Here is a 27,415-nt window from a genome sequence, read left to right as displayed (position 1 = left end):
TTGCTTATCCTGAAAATCACGTGGCAATTTGGTTGGTAATCCTGTTTTTATCAAGGAAAAAATTTCATGCTAACCAAATTTTATGCTTACAGGCTTTCTGAAATTGGGCCCAGGGCTGATGCTTCACCCAGGCAATAGAGCTGCCTTTGAAAACACTCCAATATAGAGGTGCCCTTTAAGATTGAAGTATCAGGCCTGCAACACCTTTTGCACTCAGTACATGCACCATACTACACCCAAAATCTTCCATAAGGCCTGGAATTACACAGAGGGCATGGCTTCTGTTGCCCTAGTCTTGTCATTGGTGCCCCTTCAACTGTTTCCCATATGGAAGCAAAATGAAAACAGCCTTGCCCTCTCAAAGATGAAAATCCAGGTCTAAACCACTTCACACCTTTCAGGCCTTCATACCCCACATGACACCTTACCCTATAAACCCCATACCCTCACCTCCTTCATTGTAGTCAGTAGTGCCCAGGCTGTTGGATCTTCAAGGAAATCAGCCATCGATTTCAGGGACCAGCCGTCTCGCAGCTTGACCGAGCAGCCTGAGCTCGCTTGCACTAGTAAACACTCGGGAGGGCAACTCAAAAAGAAACATTCAAGTGACCACAAGCATAGGACGCATTTACCTAGGTAGAGAGTGGACAGGGTTAGTGGTAGGGAAAGAAACTTGAATTTTATATAGGGAAGTAATCAGTAAAGAATTGATAGAGGGCCAGTAGTTTGCCAATAGTTGGCCAATAGTGGAGCGCTAGTTGGTCTTCTGTTGGCCACTAGTTGGCTATTAGTTGGCTATTAGTTGGCTACTTGTTGGCTACTAATTGGCCCTTTGTTTGCTACTAGTTTACTACCAGGTGGCCACTAGTTGGCCACTGTTTGGCTACTTGTTGGCCACTAGGGAATTTCCTAATGTATATGGTTACAGAAAGCTTAGGGTTTAGTATGTTTTAATAAGCCATCATTGGTGAGAAGTGACTGAATGTGGAATTTCTTCAACTGAGCATGGGCCCAACTTCATAGAGGTGCTCAAGGGCAAAAAAGAGCGCAGCGCAACACAATATTTACCAGATTAAGGTTGCCAGCCAAACTACCATGCGGGGTATAAAGTTTGTGACTGGTATCCTTTCGCATTATTTTCTGCTTAGGCAGCTCTATGCAATTGGGTCATGTGTAGAGGAAGGAGACACGATTGGTTTATAGTGATGGTAAAATGGAGACTTGCAGTCGGTTTGTGGAAAATGAGTGGTGGGAGATGACTGAACAAGATTGATAGAAAGCAGAGTGAGCGGTCAGGTGGTGGTAAAATAATCAATAAGAAAGTGGAGTTTTTTTGTGTATAGTTCCGCGAAAATGTGGTCAGACACAAAAACTTTAGACTACGACATAAATTTACAGACTAAATAAATAATAGAGAGCAACTAGCTTGGCATTCTTCACACAAGTGTACATAGTTTTAAAGTTATGCAAGCTACTTTTATTGTGGTAAATTATTTAAATAAGACTTAAATATTAAAGGGGATGTTTTCATGATTGTAACTTATGTGTACATACAGGTAGAGTGAAAGGGTATGAAAGTGTCAAACTTGTTTGAGTTTGAGTTCAGTGTGCATTATATGACAAAAAGCCCGGTCACACAGGCCCTTATAACGAGAATGAAATCGAGAATGATAAAAATGTACGCCCTCGATTGGTTGTATTGCTCCACGCAGAATACGCCCATGCTCATTCAACCAATCGAAAGCGTGCATTTTTATCAGTCTCGTTTGTTATCGGGGCCTGTATGGCCTTTAGTCACTCAAAAGTTGCGACTGAAAACTGACCAGAAAATGATGCTTTAATAGTTAATAGTACAGGGGAGACAGGTTTTAGTGATAGCGAAATATGTTAACTACTTGGTGGTCAGTCTGGCTTAGTCTTTTTTTTTTTAAGCAAATAAAAGTGATGGTGTGGAGTTAGGCAACTTGTTTCTTGGTGTTATGTTTGTATGGACATTGATTTACATGTAGTGCAGATTTTAGTAGAGAAATACACCCTTCATAGACAGGCATAGTCCTCTGGTAAGTTTGATGTAAGCTTGTGTGTGTTTGAAATGTTGTTTTTTAGCATTCGTTTGGATGTGTTGATTTGTCATTGGAGTTAGGTTAAAGTTGAAATTCATTCTTATAAATTAACTAATGTGTTAACTAGCAGCAGGTTTTGCCTTCCGGAAACGTTTTACTGACGAAGACACATGTATGTTTAATGTGGAATGTTAGTAACTTGTTACTGACTGCATTTTCCCTCTTGTTCATTTGTTTTATTGTATTTTCTAACATTTACAATGTTGATTCCATTGATTGAGATATTTTGTTTGTCATCTAGCTGATGTTCACTTGCTTACCTAACATGTCCCTGTGTAGACCCCTTGCAATACAGCGAACCTATTACATGTATTAGGGTTTAAATCACACACAAAGAATGATACGTAACAAGTTATAAAGCGCATAAATCCACAAAGTGCTCATGGGTAATACAAACTACATCATGTAGTACAATAGTTACAATGAAACCTAAGCTTAGAAAACTCTGGGATTAAATTGACAACAAAATTAAAATAAAATCACTGGGAAAAACATTACGTTACTCAAATACTAGAACTGAAAAGATTAGTTTTTAGGGTTTTCAAATTGGGTTAAAGAAACAAATACTTTTACTAGTACTGGCAATTTGTTCCATAGACTTGGGGCAGCATGTGAGAAAGATCTATCTCCCCATGAATAAATGTAAATTAAGTTCATGTTGTTCCAACCATGCTATTTGATTTTAGCCGAAGACCAGTTTTCAGTACTTGGCCTGACGTTTACATTCGAAAACTGTTTGATTAACCAATTTTCTCCATCGTTTGTGACATGTACTTTATATACTTTAAGACTGTTCAGGTTTGCTCTTGAATAGTTGAGTAATAAACTAACTGCACAAAGTTGGCATAGATGTCTCTTGCTTGTTCCTGGCATTTTGCATGCAGACATGATGTTTTGTCACAAGAAAAAAACTGTTACTGTTGGTTGGTCTCGTGGCTCTGTGGATTAGAACGCCGGACTCAAGCTCTGGCATGTCTGGTGACGTCTCTGATCAGCAGAGTGGGGGTTCCAGTCTCGTTCATGATACTTGTGTCCTTGAACAAGACACTTGACCATTAAACTTCACCAGATACCGTTTTGGTTACTAACTTCTTATTGATAAGCAAATTTTTGCTCTAAGCTGGGCCAAATCTTATAGCTCTATATCATTGGGGCCTACAGAAACATTGTTCCCTTACAGCTAGTGCAGAAAATCTGCTCGCCCTGTAAGCGAAAATGGTGATCGCAAGCACAGAATTCAGCAGTAAGCAGAGCCATCAAATTGGTCCCAGCTCTGTTTCAGAATTGTTGTGAAAGATTTGGTATAAGATTGTTGTTCTTTTTTACCTTTGCAGCCAATCCTACATCACCCCGTCCAACATCTCGAGCCGACGCCCAACGCTCAGTCAGCCGACGCCTACACCGGGGCATGGCACCCCAAGTGATGTCGGGACCAGAGCCCGTACGACGGGATATGGGCGTCGGCCGCCTCACAACTCCGTATTCTGCAATCAACGGCGGTATCAACAGCGGGATGGGATCCAAACCCAACGAGCTCTCCAGAGAAGATGGGGTCCCAAGGACAGCCTCGTCTCGATACCTCCGGAAATGACGGTCACGTTGGTGCTCTGTTAAACGTGTAAATGAGAACTCTGAAAGGGTAATGCAATAGGACATGCCGATTAACTAAACAAAACAAAAACGATCATGCGAGAGGAGAAAATTCACCGTGATTTGCGTGAGATGATTTTTTTTTCTAAGAACAACAACGCCTTGACACTGGACGACTGCGAAAAAGAAAACAAGCTGGTAACCACTGAATGGCAACTGGACATGTTCATCAGCAGGGTACCGAGCGATTTCACGTGTGACAAGCATTAACGGATGACTTCCTCAGGCATAACGCAAAGGTTCGCTTGAAATGAACATTTTTGGGAAATGAACACAAATCAACAACAGATTGACTTTCTGTTCTGTTGACGGAATTTGATTTTAGAATGCCGGCATAGTCAACAGAAATCACGCATGGACTGTTTCTTCGAGAGAGTACGGATATATCTATACATACAAAAAGTTGGAAGATAAATACATGTATATCAGTCTTGAATGGTTTTATTGTAAACTGGGACGCGCCGCTAAAACCCTACGCTCCGCTTTTTGTTTTCTAAAACTTTATTCTGGTCTGGTGTCATAATATGATGAAATGTTCTGTAATTTGTTGGTCAGTATTTAAATCGTTCTTAAGGTGCACACTCCAACTAAGCTATTCCGAAACTTGTAAATTTTGTTTTCCTTTAAAACTAAATTTGACGCCCAAAAAGTCTTCACTGGATGTATTTTTCTGGCTAATTCATTGGGACCGCATGCGGTTTAGGCATTATACTTGCTGTCGTATTTTCATGTTTTGGATGCAAGGGCAAGAAAAACATAATCTTAGAGAACAACGATCTATGTTTGCAAAACTGTTTCATTCCAAATATACACTTCTGGCGAAATGTGCCGGATATATCACACGGAAGAGGCTGGTCCAGATGTGTCACTGTAGCGATAGCCGTAGACTCGATTCAGAAACGGCCTAGCTCTCAAAAATGTGACTTACATGTAACTTGCACATTGTTTACTGGGCGAGTATGATCTGGGTTTTAAAAGCATGGTTGGAGTGGAGTGTAACTTGGATGATCAAAATGACGCCAAACCTACTTGAATCCTTTGCAGCAGCGTTGTTTATAAGCTCCTTGAGGAGAAATTGTCTGTCGGTAAAAAATAAGAATATGATGAATATGTATCCTCCAAAGTTAAATGGTTATGTTTTGTGCTACCCTTGGTTTGTATAAATGAATAGTGGGGAGTCTGTGTGCTAGGGCAATCCACCGCTTTGTTAGAGTAACCGTTGAACCAAAGACAAGCAGTTGGTCGGTCGTATGGTAATGGTAAGGCAAAGAGACAACAGAGGTATGTCTGTGTCAAGTTTGGCTACCCTGTTGTCAATATTGTAATAAGACCCTTTTGGTATATGTTTTTGCGAGGTTTTTGGTGACTGGCAGAAAACTAGAACTGCTAAGCAGGAACCAGGAACTGCTAAGCAGGAACCTGGAACTGCTAAGCAGGAACCTGGAACCACTAAGCAGGAACCTGGAACTGCTAAGCAGGAACCAGTGATATGGGGAAAAACTGAATATAGGAACCTTTGTATGGCAGTGAAATCAGGGCCCAATTTTATAAAGCTGTTATAAAAAAAATTGTTTTGCTGAGCAAAAATTGAGTGGAGCACCAGTTGCAACAAACAATGTAAACTTTCAGTTTCTGCTAAGCAAGGTTTATCTGTGCTTAGTAATTTGTTGTGAAGTGAGCCCTGATCGCTGCTTGCCCAATAAATAAAGGTCTAAACTTAGGGGAAATTAGAGTTTTGTTTTTGGAAAATTACTACATGTCAGTAGGATTTGTGACTCTACCAAAACGGGTTTAATATTCTGCAACTTGTTACTTTTCTTTTAGCTTCTCCAAAATAATGGGGTATTAGTGTTTTGTAGGTTTAATAAGCACCAATACTTACTGTAACACTGCTGTTGGCAGAGGGGGTATTTTCCACACCTGGGCCTAATTTCATGGCTCTGCTTACCCTAAGCAAAGAATCAATGCTTTCGGAAGCAGGGAATTCTGCGTGCTTACATCATGTGTATTTCCCAGGTTAGCGGGTAAATTTTGCTTGTGCGTAATCCATGTTATTTGGCATTTACCGCTTACACAGCTACATGGTGTAGCACAGAAATTCTGGCACAGTGAGCGGAGGATGGTGTTCACAAGCGCAGAATTTTGCGCTAAGCAGAGCCATGAAATTGGGCCCTGTTTGTTTCTTACCCACATCATCTGATGTTATGCTGTGTCCAAGTTGACAGTGGCAATGGCTTCAATGCCCCCAAACTCCTACTCTCCAGTGTTGATGTTTTAGCCAACCGCTTTAGACGTAGCCAAAGTCTCTTGATTTATCTGTAACAACAATCTTGAGAAAGTCAACTGGGATCAAATTCATAGAGCTGCTTAAGCACAAAACATGCTAAACACAACACAATTATGCTTACTAGACTATGGTTAACTACCATGTTACATGCACCATTTGGGACTGGTATCCTGCTCAGTTCTGCTTGGCAGAGAATTTTTCAGCAATATTGTCTGCCTGACCAGCTCTATGAAATTAGGTCCAGGTCAGGAAGCAGAATGGCAAACTGTTAAGGTACCAGACTAAATTTGTCAGAGCATTGTATTGATTGAAAAGTCAAGATGGCCGATCAGAAGTTATGTTAAAACTCTTTCACTCGTTCTTTTCAGAAAAATAGATGTCAAATGAAAAATGAAGATTGCACTGTCACACGATTTTCAAAATGGTAAAGGGGACTCTTGAGGGCGCTATAATAACATAAATGGTGACTGAAAGGGTTAGGTGGGTTTTGTTGGTCGCCAGTCAGGAAAGCTTCCTTAAATGGTTTCTCTGCATCTAGGTGTAGAGGTGTTGAATCAGATTTAGAAGGGCTTGCCTTTGTACTTGATCTGCTTATCCTAATGTGCTATTGATTCAACTTGCATTGGGAGGGTTTTCAAATGGGCTAAATTTACGACACCATTGCATGATTTATTCTCTTACACCTTTTGTGCAGAAGTCTTTTTGGTTGCAGGCCGTTGTTTAATTCGTTACGAGGGATTCGACAGCAACAAATCACCATTTTTTGTAACGTTAAGACAGTTGTACGATGATGAAAAAAAAAAAGACGTTGACGTTTGATTATAAAATATCTACCACTTTATGTTTTTTGTACCCATGTGAGACGTTTCTGCATGGTTGGTAAAAAATCGTAAATGACCTTTAAAAATGAATGTGAATTGTATAGTGACTCTAGACGTTGTACCTACTAACGTTTTTGTATGCTTCAAAAGTTATTCATAGATTTTTTTTGTGTGAAAACAAGAACCACACTCTCAACTTGGACTTTTAAACTGAAAGCCAGAGGACTGACGATGGAGTGAATCTGGTGGCGATTCTGCCAGATTATAAACGGAATAATATTGTATCTAGTTAAAGCTCTTCCATGTCCTTGTGTTAATGTATGGGTTTCTTTTATCTTGAAGAAAAAGGGTTGAAGTATGGGTTTCTTTTATCTTGTTACCGCAAACTCTTCTATAAAAACAACCACCCCAAAACAGATGTTTTTTGTTTTTTTTTCTAGTTTAAATAACCGAGGTTTTGTTTTGATTATAAGATCAAAAGCACTTCACTGTAAAACCAAATAATTAGAACTATCTGAATGAGTTCTTCTATATGTTGTGATGGCTTGTCATGACTAATTCATGGTAAATTTCTCAGTGTCACAAAGTCTTGGAAATTCTGGATTTTGAGCTTTCTGTAGGCCCCCCCCCCCCTCCCAAAATGGAGTATCTTGCTCAAGAACATAATGCCAGGACCGGGATTCAAACCAATGCTTTTTGAAATTAGGCCCAAGCAGATTTAAAATTCCAATTTGTCTAAGCACAAACTAATTATGAATACTGACAGTTGTTTATGTAGCTCTCGCGACCAAAAAAAACTTCAGTATGTTTACATGCCAGTTTGGGTTCAGGTATAAAAGTTGAATAATTCTTTTTCTACTCGACCATTCTATAAAATTTGGTCCGACTGTGTTTCATGTAACAATTCAAACCACCAAATTCTGAAACATCCCTTTGCTGTCGGCTCTGTCCTATAAACGAAATGAAAATGATTAATTAATGAAAGTTAAGGCAATGAGAAAATTTGGTTTTCTTTCTATTTATATCCACCAGTTCAACAAACGTTTCCAAATCGCTTAGCAGACAATCTGTGTATCTGGACCCAATTTCATAAAGCCTGTAAGCACAAAAACTGCCTTAAGCACAGACAAATATTGCTTAGCACATAGCTGGTTACCAGCCAACCTATCAAGTGTACATTGTTTTGACTGATGCTGCACCCATTCTTTGCTTAGCATAGAAATGTGCTCAGCAGTATTTACTGCTTAACATGAAATTTGGCCTGGATTAATTGGTGTACCACCAATGAGTCATGCTAAGATACATGTAGATGTTTAACTGGTGACCCCTCCTTCATTGCTCAACGAAGCAAGTCTCGTTAATTTTGCTGAGCAAACTAAGCTGGCCCCCATTCCTCTATACTCTGATAACGTTTGACAAGGGTGGAGACAAAAAATAACCTTTTGTTATTAATATTAATAATATATTAATGTAAATATTTACAGAATTTTTTTGTGTAGATGTCAATGCTTATTATACCAGGATGATTTTTCTTTTATGTAAGTCAAGTCTGATATTGCGTGTGTGTTAAATTATTATTATTTTTTTTCCCCCTTTTTTTTGAGGGAAACTATTGTATTAGTTTACCTCGGAATTCAGTAATTCCTGACTACATGGCATAATTTCATAAAGCCTGTAAGCACAAAAATGTGCATAGCACCAACAAATTTTGCTTAGCAAAAATGGCTGACCAGCACAACACCGTATACATACCAGTGCTGCGACTGGTATTACAGTAATTTCTTTCCTGGCCAAGAAATTTGCTAAGCAGAATGTTCTGCTTAATCGCTTTATGAAATTTGAACCTGATCCAAAACAAATTTGACTATCAAGGTGTCATTTTTAAAGAAGGGGGGAAGTGGTCAAATGAGTGTTTCATTTTGATGTTATGTTGTGATTCTATATCGCAGTTTAACTGTCTTTTAAATAAAATAAATATGCACCGCTTAAGTTCTTCTCGCTTCTTGTCACTTTACAATTGCTGCATCTTTCAGACCCCCCCCCCCACCTTAAAAAAAAAAAATTTAAAAAAATTAAAAAGATGGAGTTGATTTTGTTTTTGTCCGTCGACTTCTATTAAAAGAATTAAAAGATGCAGCATTGTTGTTTAAAGTTGCCGGAATTAAGCGCAGCGCTTCAAGTAACGAAAGAGTTTAAGTGCGGGTAAACAATAATTTCAATGATTATATTTCACTGCCATTTACCCCCCTCAAGTTACACCCTTTCTTGTGAATGGAACAGTCTTTCACTCATGAGTGGTGACAGAAACATGTTCATCTTTTGATTAACTTTCTTAAGTTTGTAAGAAGAAGAAAACAAAGCATTTTCAGACGAGATTTTGTGGGGAAACAGAATTATTTTTGACTCAATGGATTGTGTTTATTCCCTCATGCGTGTTAGATGACATAGTGTTATATATAATGTGATCGTTAGACTCTAATTATTATTATCTATAAGAAAAAAATGAAATAAAATTGTACAGAAACGCTGATAAAAATATTAAATGTTTGACTGATTTCTTTCTTGTTTATAGCACTCCAATCTAATGCAGTGGACACTATTGGTAATTGTCAAAGACCAGTCTTCTCACTTGGTGTATCTCAACATATGCATCAAATAACAAACCTGTGAAAATTTGAGCTCAATCGGTCATCAAAGTTGCGAGAGAATGATGGGGAAAATACGCCCTTGTTGCATAATGTTGCACAAGTTGTGTGCTTTCAGATGCTTGATTTGGAGACCTGAAAATCAAATCCAAATATTTTTGTTAGAATTTACTTCTTTCTCAAAAACCAAGTTACTTCAGAGGGAGCGTTTTTTTTTTTACTATCAACAGCTTTCCATTACTCGTCACCAAGTAAGGTTTTTTTTGCTAATAATTATTTTGAGTAATTACCAATAGTGTCTACTGCCTTTAACGTTTGATGACGTCATGAAGGAGTCACTCCACTTAAAACAACGTCTTCAGCTTGGTGCAAGACTAAGAACTGCGATTCTATGTGGTGGAAATTCGAAAATATTTTAGAAAATCTTTTAAAGCAATCGCACAACATCGGTAAACAGTATTGTCAAAAGGCCCACACTTTTTGTATCACAACTTATATATAAAAATTATAAGCCTGTGAAAATTTTGGCTCAATCGGTCATCGGAGTCGGGAGAAAATAACGGGAAAATCCACCCTTGTTTCCACACGTTTTACTGTGTCATGACATGTGTTTAAAATAAATCTGTTATTCTCGATATCGAGAATTGATAATTGTTTTAATGTTTTCTCAAAAAGTAACACATTTCATGGAATAATATTTCAAGGGAAGTCTTTCACCATTACCTTCTGTAAACCCTGTAAGTTATTTGTTAATATGTTAACTTTAAATTTTTGTTCTGTTCAGAAAGTGTCCAATGGCTTTAAGAACTTATTATGATAATGATTTTCCTAAAATTCCCCCTCCCCCGCCGAAAAATTAATGAAAATAAATAAATAAAAGCACAACAATGAAATAATATGATGGCCCCACCCCTTCTGATTTGTTTAGTTTTTGGCCGAAGTTTTTATAAATTTCTAGTCTTACCCCTTGTGGTATTTTGACCCAATAACAAATATTTAAAAAACTACACCCACCCCTTTCAATTCTTTTACTTTTTGGCCTAAATTTGCTTAAATTCTGAACTTCCCCTTCTTCTATCTCACTTAGTTTTGTCCCAATTTAAATACAAATGCTGCACCCACTCCTTGTTATTTTATTTAACTTTCATTAAATATTTTTTTCTGGACTAACCTACATGTAACCCATGTGTTACTGCCAACTCTTCTATATCTTATTTCCACCATGCAAAGTTTCAAATCCTACTTACATGTAACCCCTTTATTTTGCCAAATTTTAATAAAAATATGGAACCCACCGCTTGTGGATTTTGTTTTACTTTGTGGCCTTAATTTGATCAAATTTTTGGAAATTACTCCTGACTTTTGAGTTTTGGTCTAATTTTAATAAAATGCTCAACCCACCCCTTATAATTTGTTTTTCTTAATTTTTAAGCAAAAATTCAATAAAATGCTGGTTTACCCCTCATAATTGTTTCACTTATTGGCCTCGTAATTGTTTCACTTGTTGACGGAAATGCTCAGAGACCTTGTTAAATAATAGCAAAAGGTAATCGGCAGTTGCCTGAACCTCTAATTTAGGTATTGATTTCATAATCGTGATCACATTTAATATTCACTATGTGACTGTCCACCATTTCATTTAAAGGCACGAGACACTACTGGTAATTATTGAAACTAATTGTTAGCATAAAAACTTACTTGGTTACGAGCAATGGAGAGCTGTTGATAGTATAGAAACATTGTGAGAAACGGCTCCCTCTGAAGTAACATAGTTTTTAAAATAAAGGTAATTTCTCAATCAAAGACTTCAGGATTGAAGCCTTTTATTATGCATCTGATAAATGTAGCACACAAAGTTGTGCAACAAGGATGGGTTTTCTTTCATCATTTCTTGCAGATTCTATGACTAATTGAACCCAAATTTGTACGGGTTTGTTATTTTATGCATGTGTTTGGATACACCTAGTGAAAATACGGGTCTTTGACAACTACCAAAGGTGTCCAGTGCATTTAAGGAGGCATATGTGCAAGTTGTTACATAAGGAAAACCCAAAATAAATGACACAAATCAGAGCAAGATTGACGTGCAAAAGATTCAATAAATAATTTAATTTGAGCAAATAACATAAGGTGCAAAATAATTACACTTTAAGTGCTTTTTTAAAAGCTTTTCATGATGTGAAAAAGAAGAAGTAAGTAAACTTGCAGGTACCATGTATTTTTTTCATTTTGTTTTTCATAGTTTTTTTATGACATATCGCTCAACTCACAAGTCTGGACTCGACAGCCATTTTCAAGGAGAGTGCTACACTTAGACTGCTCGGTCAGGACACACCAAATCTCTTTTGTGGGAGTGTCGGCTCTGAAGGGAGCCGGTGTGGTCTCAGCGTTTCGAACAGTATACTCTGCTCGACTTCAGAAGAAAAGCTCTTCTCATGAAGACGAGCAGAGTACTTTGTTTGAACATTAAAAACCACACCGGGTCTTTTTTAGAGCCAACGCCTACAAAAGAGATTTAAAACATGGTTGTAACTGCAAGTTTACAACAATTATTTTTAGTTACTTCTTGATTACACTTAAAGTGCCAAGAAAAAAGTATAACATGCTTTACAAACTGCGCAATCTTACACTCTAACATACATATTCAGGTGCAAAGAACCAAGAAAAATTATCCTAAATAAATTAATTTTTTTCTTCATAAATTTTTTAATAGTTTTAGTTATTCAACATGATATATAATCAACGAACAATTTATCTGCATATAATTTCTGTATAAAAACATTTGATGCTGTATATATTATAAAAGGTTATTACTATTTACTATGTATACTTTAAACTCTATCCCCTCAATACATGTATACAGAGTTCATTTAAATGGAAAAATATGCTGCAAGGTGTCCCCCCCCCCATCTTTCTCTGGTATTGCCACTCTTAAAGATAGGTGAATTTCGTACCCTCAGTAAGTGCAGCCAATCCCATAGCAAACTTACAAAACAATACAATTTGCTTAGCCTGGTCCAAGGCTGCCTACTCTATCCGAGGTTGGCTGAAGACATTACGAATTTCCCTAGCCAGCTGGTGTCCAGGCTAATACCCACTGATTCAGAGTTCCCCTTAATAGTAGGCTGTCTGAACAGACAATATTTTAAATTGATGGAAATGTAGTGCAGTTTGTACACGTAGTGCAGTTTGTGCACATGATGCATGGTTTGTGGTTACACCGATACACAACCTGGCGCACTTGAGTTAAGAGCCCAGCGAAGTCTGCTAAAAGAAATTACGGCTGTCCCTATTCACATTGAGGTTACCTTGGACTGGGTGGATAATCCATTTTCAACTTCCCCAAACTAACAGTGTTTTATACAAGGGTGTTGTGAGTGCACAAGCTTATATGTTGGTGTAACCACAAGCCAGGCTCGCATCACAAGCAAAAACTGCACACTCTCGTGTAGAGCATTCGTCTAAGGCCACTTACAGATTCCCCCTCCCAAGGGCGCTGGGTAGGAGTTCCTTATTCAGCTTTCTCAACTACATGTAAATGTAACAAGACTTTATATAATACTTAATGCCTGCCTCGCATGTGGTAATAAAAGCAAGGCTACTGTGCACTGGATGCGAGTTCTTATTTGACTTTCCGAATTGAGAAGGCTGTTGCCATGTGCAGTTTGTGTACATACATGTAATCCCTCCCTGCCTGCCTGCCTGCCTGGCTAGTGGTTACAACAATAAAGAAACAAGGCTACTGTGTACTGGGTTTGAGTTCCTTATTCAACGTTCCGAACTGACAAAGCTTTCTGTTGCAATGTGCAGTTTGTGTACATGTACATCATGCCTCTCTGCCTGCCTGCCTGGCTAGTGGTTACACCAATAAAGGAACAAGGCTACTGTGTACTGGGTGTGAGTTCCTTATTCAGCATTAAGGGTGATGCGAGTGTGCCAGATTGTGTAAGGGTGCAACATAAGCCATGCATCCATCACATGCACAAACTGTAGACTCTTGGAAAGAGGGTTGCTTAAGGCCTCCTAGCCCAGTACAAAGAATCACATATTTGCCCGTACCATTTAGCTCACGCCGAGGCTGCAGTGCACTGGGTAGAAGTTCTTTACTCAGCTTTCCAAACTAATGATGTCTGACTAGCTTATGTTCACACCAATAAAGAAACCAGAGGCTACTAGGCACTGGGTGGCAGTTACTTATTCAGCTTTCCAAACTAATGATGTCTGACTGGCTTGTGTTCACACCAATAAAGAAACTAGAGGCTACTAGGCACTGGATGGGAGTTACTTATTCAACTTTACCAGCTGATAATATTTTAAAGAAGGCTGTCACCATATGCAGTTTGAGACATGATGTCGACCAGGGCCCAACTTCATAGAGCTGCTAAGCACGAAAATCTGCTTAGCATGGAAATTTCTTCCATGATGAAAGCAGGATTACAACCGAATTTCCATTTCCTATAGTTACTGGTTTTCAGGCGTTGTATGCTTATCTTGAAAATCACGTAGAAATTACAATGTAGGTTGGGAAATCCTGTTTTTATCAAGGCAAACATTTCATGCTAAGCAAATTCTTGTGCTTAGCAGCTCTATGAAATTGTACCCTGTTTTTTTGCACCCATATAGACAAGCCTTGGACATGGCATTACCGTTTGATAAAAAGATACATTGATGAACTAAACATTTTTTTTTACATTACTTCCAGATAAACTTTAAATGAAACTAAGAATCTTACACTTCCATCGAAAAATACCATCGTCATTCGTCATGAGTTATTCATCGAATCACTATTTTCACCGTTCCCAATGTCCATATACATGTAGCTCTAAGGAAAAAAACAAAAACACATAAGTTTACATTAAATGAGTTTTCCCAAAGTAATAAACTTAAAAATAAAATTTAAGTCTTATAGCGCATGTATCTAACAACAAGGTACTCAAGGCGGTTAGTATACATTTTTACAGAATAGGTTGTTGAAGTTATGAATGTTGAGACCCAATTATGTAGCACCTTGTACATGTACATGTTATAAGGGTTTACAAAGTGCTACAGTGCATTCAGCAGCCATAACCAGGAACACCGGGGCAAACCCCTTCTTAGACAAGTGCACTGGGTTCTTTTACATGCTTCACACAACACACAGGACCAACAGCTTTACGTCCCACCTGTAGGACAAAGCAATGGTTAAGTGTCTTGCCTTGCTTAAGGACACAAGTGTCACGGCTTGGAGTCACACCAACACTCTGCTGATCAGAAACACCACAGTTTGAATTTGGTGCTCCTAACCGGCCACTACACTTCCAAAGTGGGAGTTAACCCTAACAATGCCCTGTATAAAACATGTCTAACAACATGCATTTGTAATATCAAGTTATAAACCACAAGGGAAACTGATTGGGTAAATTTTAAATAATTTTGGTTTGAACAAAGAACAATTTACTAGAGCAGGATTTGAACCAGTGCTCTACCACTGTCTGCCTTCAGGGGTATCAGTCAGAAGCCATGCAACCTGTAACTGCTGCAGAGCCAGGAATCACCCCCCCCCTTCCTAAGAACAGAAAAGTATTGCTTAGCAAATAAAGGATACCAACCCAACATTCCATTAAGTTTACAATGTTGTGACTGAGCCCCACTAAATTTTTGCTTAGCAAGGAAATTTGTCAAGCAGTATTGTTTGCTTAAAGGGTTTGGTTACTTATTGTAGGACACAACACAATGTCAACAGATTTACATTAAGTTTACACGGTTTGAAGATAATGACGGTAGAAAGCTTCCCGTAAAATATTACTTTCTGAGGTGCTGTAGTTTTTGAGAAATGAGTAGAACAAGTCACACACAAAAAATTCTCAGTGAGACGTGTTTATTTTAGCCAGTAAAACTTGTTTTCACTTTACTCATTTCTCAACAACTATAGCACCTCAGCAAGTAATATTTTAAGGGAAGCCTTCTACTATCACCATCTTCAAACTGTGTAAGTTTCAGGTAAATCTGTGGAAATTGTGTTTTTTTTTTCAAAAGGTACCCAATCCTTGAACAGCTTGACAGAATTAGGCCCTGAGAAGAGGCAGCCTAAAAACATGTCTGCTTCCAGAGGAATTTTACTCACACTGTACATGCTGTACATGTGCATCTCTTTCGGTTCCAAGACTTAAACCACATCTAAGAGGCTTGGATCACCATGGAATAAATCTTCAGCATCGAACTTGCACAGTCCTCTTATATACTTCACACTATCCCCTGAAACAAAAAGAAAGGGGAAATTGTATGATATCATAAGCTCTCCATTGCTCATAGTTTTTATGCTAATATATATTTTGAGTAATTACCGAACGTGTCCAGGGGCCGATTTCATAAAGATCTGAAGATTGATCGTAACTGCAAATCAATCGCAGTTGCTTAGTAAAGTGTGACGTCACAATACAAATCACTATGGTGATACTGAAAATTTGTCTTGCGATGAACCTTATTGCTTTGTGAAATCGGCCCAGTGCCTTTAAGCATAATGTGCCTTTGGCAATCTCCCTTTATTTGGGGCCACGTTATATGAATAGACCGATCCATTAAGCTCCGCCCCATTGCATATTGACCAATCACAATGCAATGAAGGTCCGACAAATAAAGTCTGACATAAGTGCGCGTATGCTTGGCGCTAGTCTTGAGAGAACATATTACCCCATCAATTAGGGAACTTCATTGGCTACCAATTAGAGAATGAGTCCATTTTGAATTTTGCTCTTGTTTTAAAATGCTTGTACAAAACCATTCCTCGTACATCTCCACTTAATGTCACATTGCACTTTACAAAGATTTCTTCGGTCCACACTTGACATCACTCGCTTGAATGTTCCCTGAACAAACAGTTGTAGGTCAAAAAGCTTTCAGTGTAGCTGGGCCAATGATCTGGCACATTCTCCCTACGACCTTTAGGGAATCTGTTACTCTATCTAAGTTTCATAAAGTTTAAAAGACTCACCTTTTTGTCATGTTAATTGCTTTTAAAGTGCACTATGATCTTGATTGAAAAGCGCCTCATAAATTTTAATTGTTATGTAATGGGCCCTTTTCATGAAATATGTAAACTGTACATAGCGCGTGCGCACTAACAGTTTGGTTGGCAAATGAGGGAACATTGCGCTGTTTGGTACACAACTAATGGTGACGTGACGCAGACGGGATTGTGCATCTGCTTAGTGCACAACTCTATGGCGTTTCCCAACCAATAGGGTCTGTACGCATGCCTGAATGTACTTAGCCTATTTCATGAAAAGGGTCCATTGTTATGCCTCAATGACAAAGTGCCCTTGCATGCTGTACCATGCATTTTGGAATACCTATCTACAAACACTTACCTAGCTGCTTTCCTTGGAGAATTCTTGAGAAAACAGTGTCCTCGCTGGGTGGATTAACGCCCACCGCAAAGAAAAGATTCTCAACTTGGGGTAGATCTGGCATCTCAAACACCTCCACAGAAACGACACCATAGCTAGCTAGGGAGAGTATATGACTAAAACCCACCACACCTGTAGATGAAGAAGCACATTGGATCATAATTCATAAATACCCGGGACAGTTTATCCATTCTGATTGGTCTAGAGGGGGTGCTTAAACTGATGATTGTGAACACAATAAAATGTGATTAAACATAGGTGTGACGCGGGAGTGACTTCATTTTACGAATAATGAGCATACGCACAACCCTTGAGCGTCAACGTAATTTTGACCCTTCCCGAAGGGGAGAGAGCTGAGACAGAAATTGTTACAGATTTTCCAATTTTATCACGCTTTAAAAAAAAGGGCATTTATGAATGGAAATAAAATAGTAGCGTCCGTTTAAAACCTTGCAGGGTCGTGGCCGTTTGATAAAAAGGACCTCGGGCCTTTATCGCCCAACCACGACCCTGCCGGTTTTAAACGGATGTTTAAGACCGAGTCACTACTCTTTTATTCCCTTAGAGATTATCTAGTAAACTTGTGGGGGTATGTAAAGCACTGTATACTCAGTACCCATTTCTTTTTGAAGGTTGTCAGGTTGGCGTATCTTTCCAAGCCTTCCACCTCTGGGACCCCAGATCGCATCACACCGGGGTACTATATGGATTGGGTTTTCAGTCCCTGCCCGACTACTTGGGATATTCCTGGATAATACTAAGGGATTTTCCCTCCCACATCTAAAACTGAAACTTCCTTCCTTGCCTTCTCTCCACTGGGTTCTTGGCTAGTACTCATAGAACTAAGATAGTATGAGGTTCGTTCCACTATTGTCTCCATAAGCTGATAATGTAACAAACCTCATAGTTTTTAAAGTACTAGGCTAGTACAATCTGGGGTTTTCCTCCCACATCTAAAACTGAAACTTCCTTCCATGCCTTCTCTCTCCATTGGATTCTTTGCTAGTACAGTGATTAAGTTTGCTTTTCCGAGAGTCCTTGGCTTCACAACCAGAATACATGAATCAAAATGAAATGAAATATAGGGTTTTGAGTGATCAAAATCTTACACTACCTTCAAGTCTGAAGAGTTCCAGCTGCTCGAATTCACTAACGATAACAAGGTACAGGTCTGGACCCACATGGAATGCATCCACATCCACTGCACCAGTGAAATCTATCGTCTCAAAAAGCACGAAAGAACCGCTCGAATTGGACCAATGGTACACCTACAACATGGGAAAGTAGACAAACTTAAAATAAGAAAATAAACCTTTAGTTTGGCTTAAAATGTTTGGCCTTAATTCGCTGCTATTATCTTTTTATATCATTTTAATGTTCTTAGTCATTTTTGTGTACAATTTTTGTGTCTGAGAGATTGGCTGTTGCCAGCTTTGCGTTTATATCCCCTAAAGGGAGTTTGCCGAGTTCCCTTGTCGGGAAGAACATAAAGACAAGACAGACGGACAGACGGACAGACGATGTAAAAGTATCAAAAGTATGGTAGAATGTAAATTACTCACGGCATCCACAGCAATAGCTGTGGTGCTCTGTGCTTTTGCTGTGGTGACCTTTGCAAAGTTCAAATACAAATTTTAAACTTTCTCCATAGAAGTGCCTCTCACCAGAGGAAAATTGCTGTGCCCCTTCAAGAGCAAAGTTCAAGGCCTGCATATAAATGCGCTTTACATTAGCACCCCTGGTCATTGGGATAATAACATTCCTGTTATCACTCTCAGCTCCCTGTGGAGTGTACAGCCCTGGGGTCGATTTCACAAAGAGTTAGGACTAGTCCTAACTTAGGACTAGTCTTAGGAGATATGAAAAACGTACGGCTAGTCCTAAGTTAGGACTAGTAATGCGTCCTAACTAGAGATAAGACTAGTCTTAACTCTTTGTGAAATCCACCCCTGGGCTGCGATGGCTTTCCAAAGGTTTTTTCAAACACAGCCTCTTCTCTCGCAGGTACCCATTTATACCCGTGGGTGAAGAGAAGCAGTTGTATTGAAGTGTCTTGCAGTCTTACTGTGTATTTCTTTAGGAGAGTTCAGAGGAAAATGATGGACCCAGTTCACTACAGGCAGCGCACTTGCACGCGCAACTCCTGTCCGCCAGTTTGGGTGTCAAACGTGCACAAAAAGATGGTACAAATGTTTACGCACCTCCCAACAGAACACATTTACCATTTCTGCCTTTGTATGGGAGTCCTTTTGTGCACATTTTGACACAACAAAAAACGGCAGACAGGAGTTGCATGTGTGTGCGCACTGCACGTTGTGCAATGGATCTTTAGACTGATGTTTAACTTACTGTGACTGGAACATTGTAGGATATTTTATTGTTGGCTAATCGCTGGGCGTGGTTGGCAAATATCACTCCCACATTGCCCTGGTGATTGTAGATCTCTACTGATGCTGCATAGCTTGTTGGTACAGACTGATGAAGGTCAAACAGGCCGCTCTGTATGAAAGATTACAAAAAAGTTCTGATAAAACGTACGGTGGCCAAGCGATTTAAAATTCAAGTTCTGGTGGTTAAGTCATCAGGGTGTGGGTTTAGGTCCCAGTCATGACAATTGTGTCCTAGAGCAAGATACTTTACCATAATTGCTTCTCTTCACCCAGGAGTATAAATGGGTACCTGTGAACATGTAAAGGTAGAGTTTGATACTGTGTTTAAAAAAACCTTTGGATTGCCTGCCAGCCTAGTGCTGTAAAAATCTTCACAATCGTATCTACAATCTACACTTCTGTGGTGAATGGGCCATACTATGCCAGAGGGATTCAAACCCAGAACCCAGGTTTTCTAGAGCAGTTGTCTTGTACCACTAGACCATCACTGCAGGACTTGTAATCACAAGGTTGTAGGTTCGAATTTCACAAAGACTAGAATATGTATTTTTGTCTAGTTACTTATTCACAATATCTTGATTTGTGCAATTCATAATCATAGATAATAAACCAATGTCGGGAGAGATTGGCTGTTGCCTGCTTGGCGTTTATATGTTTGGACGTTTTGTGTCGATCATACATAAAAATAATAGTCTCTCAAGGATTAAAAAAAAGGAAATCAAGGGAAACCGATAAACTCAGAGCAATAACCTCTTTGTAGACTTTTTAATTGTAAATGGATTTCAGTTGAATCTGGCAGCCTTTTTGTTAAAACCATAAAGCTATATATATTGACTAGAGCGCTAACTTGCTCTGCGTTTTGAAGCCACCCTGGGCGCAGACATGTTTGATGTGTTGCGTGAAATCGGAATTTTAAGAGAACACACATTGCCGCGATTATTTTACATTCGGCGTGTGCGCTTACGTACGCAACTGTCCCCTCGCGTACGTCCGTGATACCGTAACTTCGACTTGATTGCTGTACTTAAAAAAGTAAAGGCGCCTTTTAATCATGACGCACATGACGCTCTCAGTTTGTGCGCTGATCAGCAGATTGTGCGTTCACATTAACTGCATTTTTTTGCTTCGATGGCACATAAAAAAGAACAAATGCACTATCATGCAAATAGCCGTACAATTGCTGTACAAAATTTCAAGCTTTTGTATTGGTTTGTACATAAACATGGATGTGCCCACACAGCTTCAAAACCTTCGTTACTACGTGTATAACGTGGTGTTAGCTCTCTAGTCTATATATATAGCTCTATGGTTAAAACAAACTGTTTTTCCAAATGGTTAAAGACATTGGATGCTGTTGGTAATTGTCAAAGACCAGTCTTCTCACTTGGTGTATCTCAACATATGCATGAAATAACAAACCTGTGAAAATTTGAGCTCAATTGGTCGTCGAAGTTGCGAGATAATAATGAAAGAAAAAACACCCTTGTCACACGAAGTTGTGTGCGTTTAGATGGTTGATTTCGAGACCTCAAGTTCTAAACTTGAGGTCTCGAAATCAAATTCGTGGAAAATCACTTCTTTCTCGAAAACTACGTCACTTCAGAGGGAGCCGTTTCTCACAATGTTTTATACTATCAACCTCTCCCCATTACTCGTTACCAAGTGAGGTTTTATGCTGATAATTATTTTGAGTAATTACCAATAGTGTCCACTGCCTTTAACAAAGGAATAGACAAATTCAAAGCTACATACATTGCATATCAGTCTTACCTGATGGTTGTAGATAAAGATGGGACTTTGGTCCGGATCGATTGCAGCAAACACAAGGAACGTATCATTCTCAATGTGAACAAACTCAACGGAAGTAGCTCCTAGATGGAATCAAGTAGAAACACATGCAAAAAAGAGTTAAGGAGAGGTATGGACCCACTTTTGGCTGAGAATTCTTTTGTAGACAGATAATGGTGCGCTAAAAACAACTGTATCAAGCGCCATGTTTTAGCAGCAGGTACTGCAAATGATTTAATAGATGTTAAATTTGCATCGGGGATAAAGAATAATTATTTTCTTTAACAATAATTCAAACTGCCTCTAGCTACCAGGCAATCTCGGTGGTCTGGTATGACACTGCCCTAGAATTGCAAAGGTCGTGGGTTTGAATCCCACCTGAGTAATATGCCTGTGATTTTTTTCACAAAACTCGGGAAAGTACCGAGTATACAGTGCTAACACACATCGGTGTATATGGGTAAAAACCTAAATTATTATACATGTATATTTGTTCTTACCTCCAAGGGTAAAGTTTTGTACTCCATGGAAGAGACCGTCGTTTCCCTGTAGATATAGGTAGGATTCAGTGGTGGTTTTAGCGTTAGCCTGAACGAGGTAGAGCTTGGTCCCGATATGCGTTGTATCAATCTCTCTGGTCTCCATGGCATCCAATCGCTGTAGCTCTACAAACTGATTGCCGTCGTAGTAAAAGATCCCGTTTGTCACATTGGATTCTGTGTAGAGGAGGAAAAAAATGCATTAAAGGCAAAGTATACATTTTTTTTTTTTAACCACTTGATTGTTTTAATTCTACATAAACGTAGATGTACACAATAAAACTGAAAATTTTGTTTCAAAAGGTGGTCGCATTTTTTTTTTAAATTGACGAAAATCGGGAGCAAATATCTTCACTCAGGAAGAATAATCCCTGGAGGCGATACCTTCTAGTTTCTCAGATTCAAATTGTAAGGCATAAAATCTGTTATCTTTTAAGGTAACCACATTACTTCAAAGTAAATGTTTCTCAACATGCTTTATATTAAATGCTGTAGGCTTCTAACCAAAGATTTTCATTGCCGATAATTTTAAGAGTGATGACCAAACGTTTATTGCTTGAACGGATACAGGATTGGTCCGAATAAAAACATCATTATTTCATTTTCGTCTTAAAGCTTACTGGTTGTGAAGTTCAATACTAGAACTCTTTTTTGTGTGAAATATTTTCCTATGAAATGAATAATAATAATAATAATAATAATAATACACGGTTTTTATATAGCGCTTTTTCACGGGGTGTCTCAAAGCGCTTCCGACATTATTACCCCTGGTCACTGGGCCTTAAATCATTCCTTAAACCATCTCAGCTCCCTGGGGAGTATACAGCCTGTGCGACAATTATATGCGCTACATGGCTAAACCAATCACAAGAACCATCTCTGCCCTCACAGGTACCCATTTACCCCTGGGTGGAGAGAAGCAATTATAGTTAAGTGTCACGCTCAGGGACACAAGTGTCACAACCTGGATTCGAACCCACACTCTGCTGAACAAAAGCACTAGAGCTTGAGTTCGGTGCTCTTATCCGCTCAACTACGACACCCCAGTCATACTCAAGAAAACTATATCTGACTACCTAAACAAACATTATATTAAAAAAACTTATAACAGCTTTTTGCAGTTGTCACCACCAAAAAAGGACAACGCAGGTGTTTTTGCACACGAACAACTTTACAAAAGGATAAGGAGTGAATCCAAAACTTTTTAGAGATATGAAGGTAATGTACTCCTTAACAATGTCGGAGTAAAGCTTCTAACTCTTACCTCCATAGCACGGATTGATGCCCTCATTTGCCAAAGCAAGATATTGCGTCTCTCCACTCACAAATGCATGCCAGCGATATGCTCCGTTTGAAGGGAACGCAGCTACAAAAAGTAAAACAAACAAATGAAATTGACACAATTCTTAACAGCCTACTAAACAGCCTACAATTCTTAACAACTGCCTAAACGGTCATCAAACTCAAAGGTTCAAATTACTAGACATGGGATCTTAACTAACAGATTCTGGAACATGGTTTCTCTGGAAACTTTCATAGTAGAACTAAAGATACTGCTCTTTACACTGCATCTACATGTAGCATGTCTAGTCCTCATCATTTTTTGTTTTTGAGTTTTAATCATTGTACATCTATTGTCAATTATTGTTGGAATGCCATGAGTAATGTATTTCAGAATGTTGGTCTTAAAAATCCATATATTATTTTCATTTCTCGTTTTGGTTTAGACTCTTTCAGCCATTTTTGAGGCCCTGCAATTTCTGCATGGCATAGCTTGTTGTGCTAAGCCTCTCAACCATGGCATGCCAAACATTGTAAACAAAATTCCGAAAAGGATTCTTATCTAAGAAAAACATTTTTTTTTAAAGAAAATATTTCTTACGTCACTCCTTTCTATGGAGTGACACAAGAAATATATTCTAAAAATAAGATGTTTTTCTTGTTTCAAGAATACAATTTTTTAGCAGTGTACAAACCTTTTTCCTGGAATGTATAGGTCGTGCTATTCCACACGTAGATGTAGCTATCCACACACAGGTTGTGGACATTGTCCGCGTTGATGGCTAGAGCCAGATGTTGAACCCCGTCCAATAAAAATGCTTCAAAGCTCTCAACTCGGAAACCAATCTCTTGTATCTCAGAAACGTGAGTCAACATGACTAGAGCATCTGAAAGTATAGGACAACAGAAATGATAATAAGAGGAAACTATAAATAAATATTCATTAATACCTCAGACAGTTTCGCTATTCCTATTGGTGGAGAGCGCGTCACATGGGGGTGTTTGAACGGTTGATACACACCAGCTTGAGCTGTTTTTAACCGGTTGCTTTCGGATACATTTAGATGCATACTACGCACTAGTCTTGGAGCAAGCCGTTTCTCGTTGCTTTCGGCTCTGGCCTTTATCGCACAGCCACAACCCTGCCGGTTTTAAATGGCAGTATAAGAACTCTTTGCTACCCTTTTATTCTCTTAGTAAACTTGTGAGTACAACCATGTAAAAATCTCTTTTGACAAAAAAAAAAAAATGGGAAAAAACAAGAAAACAAGAAAGAAAACAACAATTTTATTTGTAAATAGATTATTCTCTTGTAAATAGCTTATACTCAGGAAAGAGTGACGGTTTATGTTCCCTGGGGTCGATTTCTCAAAGAGTTAGGACTCTAGGAGATATTAAAAACTTAAGGGTACTCCTAAGTTAGGCAAGTAACTCGAGATAAGACAAGTGAGGACTCTTTGTAAGGTCCACCCCTGGTTACTTACTAGAATATAAATCCTGCAGTTTATCTATTGCTTTACACTGGTCCCCTGCGACCAGCATCAAGTTCCCAATATCGCTCCAGACCCGATCCCGCAGCTCCTTATGCAGTTTCCACAACCCCGACAATGAAATCCCATCAAAGAGGGCGGCAGACACATTCTGACTGAAGGTCACATGACCCTGAAAGGTCAGTTGACCAAGGACAGCCTCGTCCCCAGAGAGAGTTGCTCGGTCCTGCATGAGGTCCGAGAGGGTAACTCCACCAACGGTACCTGGGTAGAACAAAATTGTAAAAATTCCTTTTAATAATGGATTTTTATATAGTGCTTTACACACTCAAAGGGGCGTCTCAAAGCGCTTCCAACATTATTACCCCTTAAACCATCTGAGCTCCCCGATAGTATACAGGATGTATGCGCTACTAAGCTACACGTATAATCAATCACAGGACCATCTCTGCCCTCAGGTAGCTAGAATGACACTAAGCCTAATCATGTATTTGCAATCTTCTGGACATTGCTTTGCAAGCATTTCTGGCGCAAGGGCTACATGTAGCTCATAAACTTTATAATCAGGAACGATATTTAGTCCTCAGAAAAAAGTAGGATCATTTCATTGAGTACAACATATACAAGGGCTGACCTACATGTACATGTACATGTACATATGATGTAGGCTTTTCAGGTCTTACCATTTTCTGATTTATCCAAGGGCAAAAGAAATTGGAAACAGACAGAAAGTAGGAAGAATAATGCCTGTATAATAATCATGAACTATTACCCCTGACTGTCAGATCGCCAATCATGGTTGTAATGGAATTGACTAAACTTCCATACAAGTCATTCCAGTGAGTGCGTCACTGAGCATGTACATTGCTAGTCAGTGGTCAATCGCGGTTCGACTAAACGTGCGCACTCGAACTTGTTCAAAGCCTCCTGTACTTGCAATTTTGTGTGAATTGCTTTGCAAGGGGTAGCTCATAAGCTTTATAATAATCATGAACCATTACCTGTGACTGTAGATCGCCATTCATGGTCGTATTGGAATTGACTAAACTTCCATAAAATTCATTCCAGTGAGTGCATCACTGAGCATGTACATTGCTAGTCGCGGTTCGACTAAACGTGCGCACGCGAACTGTTCAAAGCCTCCAGTAGTGGCAATTTTCCATGCATTGCTTGGCAATAGTTTTGGGGGCAAGGGCTTAGTCATATGCTTTATAGTTATCATGAACTAATTACCTGTGACTGTCAGATCGCCATTAGTGGTCGTAATGGAATTGAAGAAGATCGCACCCTGTAGGGTCTGACTGGTGTTCAGCGTCACTGCTTCCTGGTCTAAGTCTACCCCATCCACTAAGCCATGGATAATAATGGTATCAGTCTGGAGGTCCTGAACAAACTTCTTGATGGCCGTGATGTTCTGGAAGATACCGAGCTTGAAGCTCCTAGCGTAAATATCGGAGATGTCAAATCCATTCACTAACTCTGTTGTAGGAAGAAATACGAACATAAAAATAATACATCTCCTGACGATGACTAGAGCAATCGAATCTCCGAGGCCAATTAAAGAACTTACTCTGCCGTAGTGTAGTTAATAACGCCCTGGAGGTTTTTCACCCCACCATCAATGAATGAATGAATATCTCTAGTTATCTAGGATTCCTCTTGAAGCTCACTAATAAGCCAGGAATCCATGAGTCTGTCTACAGTTGTTCGCAGAAAATTTATGAAGAACCATTGACTCCTTTTAAAGAACCATTGGGGTGCCTTCTAGCTCCTCCTAATTTTCTGGTTTATATTCTATTGTACTTTTATTTTTTAGTTTGTGGTAAGGTCCTTTTGTTTAGGTCTACTCAATTTGGCAATTATACAGTAGTATTAAATTGCCAACTATAGTATTAAAGTCATTGGACCCTTTCGGTAAACAGTATTGTCCAAGGCCCACACTTCGTGTATCACAACTTCTATATCAAATAACAAACCTGTGAAAATTTAGGCTCAATCGGTCATCGGAGTCGGGAGAAAATAACGGGAAAACCCACCCTTGTATCCGCGCGTTTCGCCGTGTCATGACATGTGTTTAAAATAAATCCGTAATTCTCGCTAACGAGAATTTATATTGTTTTACTGTTTTCTCAAAAAGTAAAGCATTTCATGGAATATTATTTCAAGAGAAGTCTTTCACCATTGCCTTCTGTAAACCCTGTAAGTTATTTGTAAATCTGTGAACCTTTTTTTTTTTTTTGTACCGAAAGGGTCCAATGGCTTTGAATGAATAATTCAGACGGAAGAATGATCGATGGAGTACGAGTTTGTCTACAAACCTGTAACTGTGATATGTTTATTGGAGGTAACCGTTTGGGTGAACGTCTTGATTCCCGTTATCACCTGATATCCTGTTGAAGAAAACAAACCAAGAACTATATTCATACAATCAAGGCACCAGACTGCCTGAGATACAAGCCTCAGTTTGGGCCTCATAGAGTAGTACAGCAAATTTGACATGGACAAATTAGCCTCAGTAAGAAACTCAGAGTAGGCTGCATAATAATTCAAGATGGTGCATGAATAAACTGGTCTGGTACCTACCGTCCTTTGTGACTATGTCCTCAATATAAATGCCATCCACAGTTTGCATTACCAGCACAGTTCTTTCAGCAGTCAGAGTCCCTGCTAGAGTTTTTGATCCTGTGATAAACACCCAAAGTTAAACTTTTAGACATACAAAAAAAAAAGTAACAGCATAACACAAACCATGTCACTCAACTGCCTGCAATGATTTTGGTGGTTGCTGAGCTTATTTTGCACAGCCGTTTCTTAATAATAATAATAATCTCATACATTTATAATACTCATTTATACAGAAAGATAAGAATATTAATAATTATACTTTTTAAGTACCGGTACACAAAATAAATTGTGCGTGTCCGATAACGAAGCTTTTGGAATAGATTGTACGTATGATTTGATTTCAAAGAGAAAAAAATGGGCTTGTTCGATTGTTTTTTTGTTTGTTTTTAAT

General features: G+C 38.9%; 2 protein-coding genes across 3 annotated transcripts in view; one reads left to right on the top strand and one right to left on the bottom strand.

The window, feature by feature from the left end:
* Nucleotides 1–9,405, top strand: part of LOC139943948 (casein kinase I-like) — a 39,871-nt gene extending 30,466 nt beyond the window's left edge. Inside the window, exons 9-10 of one of the 2 annotated variants that reach the window (XM_071940856.1) lie at nt 465–652; nt 3,458–3,591. In XM_071940856.1, coding sequence (XP_071796957.1) covers nt 465–640 — 176 coding nt within the window. In that variant the 3' untranslated portion in view covers nt 641–652; nt 3,458–3,591. Of the gene's footprint in view, nt 1–464; nt 653–3,457 lie in introns of both variants that reach the window. The other variant, XM_071940855.1, reaches the window with a different exon arrangement.
* Nucleotides 9,406–11,741: 2,336 nt separating this feature from the next.
* Nucleotides 11,742–27,415, bottom strand: part of LOC139943946 (uncharacterized) — a 44,377-nt gene continuing 28,703 nt past the window's right edge. Inside the window, exons 33-45 of the mRNA XM_071940853.1 lie at nt 26,983–27,081; nt 26,718–26,789; nt 25,633–25,878; nt 24,394–24,663; nt 23,605–23,796; nt 22,893–22,994; nt 21,590–21,805; nt 21,072–21,172; nt 19,261–19,410; nt 18,026–18,179; nt 16,873–17,043; nt 15,630–15,760; nt 11,742–14,348 (exon numbers count right to left, since the gene is read on the bottom strand). Of these exons, the coding sequence (XP_071796954.1) occupies nt 15,672–15,760; nt 16,873–17,043; nt 18,026–18,179; nt 19,261–19,410; nt 21,072–21,172; nt 21,590–21,805; nt 22,893–22,994; nt 23,605–23,796; nt 24,394–24,663; nt 25,633–25,878; nt 26,718–26,789; nt 26,983–27,081 (1,862 nt within the window). The 3' untranslated portion in view covers nt 11,742–14,348; nt 15,630–15,671. The remainder of the gene's footprint in view (nt 14,349–15,629; nt 15,761–16,872; nt 17,044–18,025; nt 18,180–19,260; nt 19,411–21,071; nt 21,173–21,589; nt 21,806–22,892; nt 22,995–23,604; nt 23,797–24,393; nt 24,664–25,632; nt 25,879–26,717; nt 26,790–26,982; nt 27,082–27,415) is intronic.

Source organism: Asterias amurensis, chromosome 11 (assembly GCF_032118995.1).
Source record: "Asterias amurensis chromosome 11, ASM3211899v1".
Taxonomy (NCBI): Eukaryota; Metazoa; Echinodermata; class Asteroidea; order Forcipulatida; family Asteriidae; genus Asterias; species Asterias amurensis.
The sequence above is the reverse complement of the archived record's forward strand: the minus strand, read 5'-3'. Positions and strand labels throughout refer to the sequence as shown.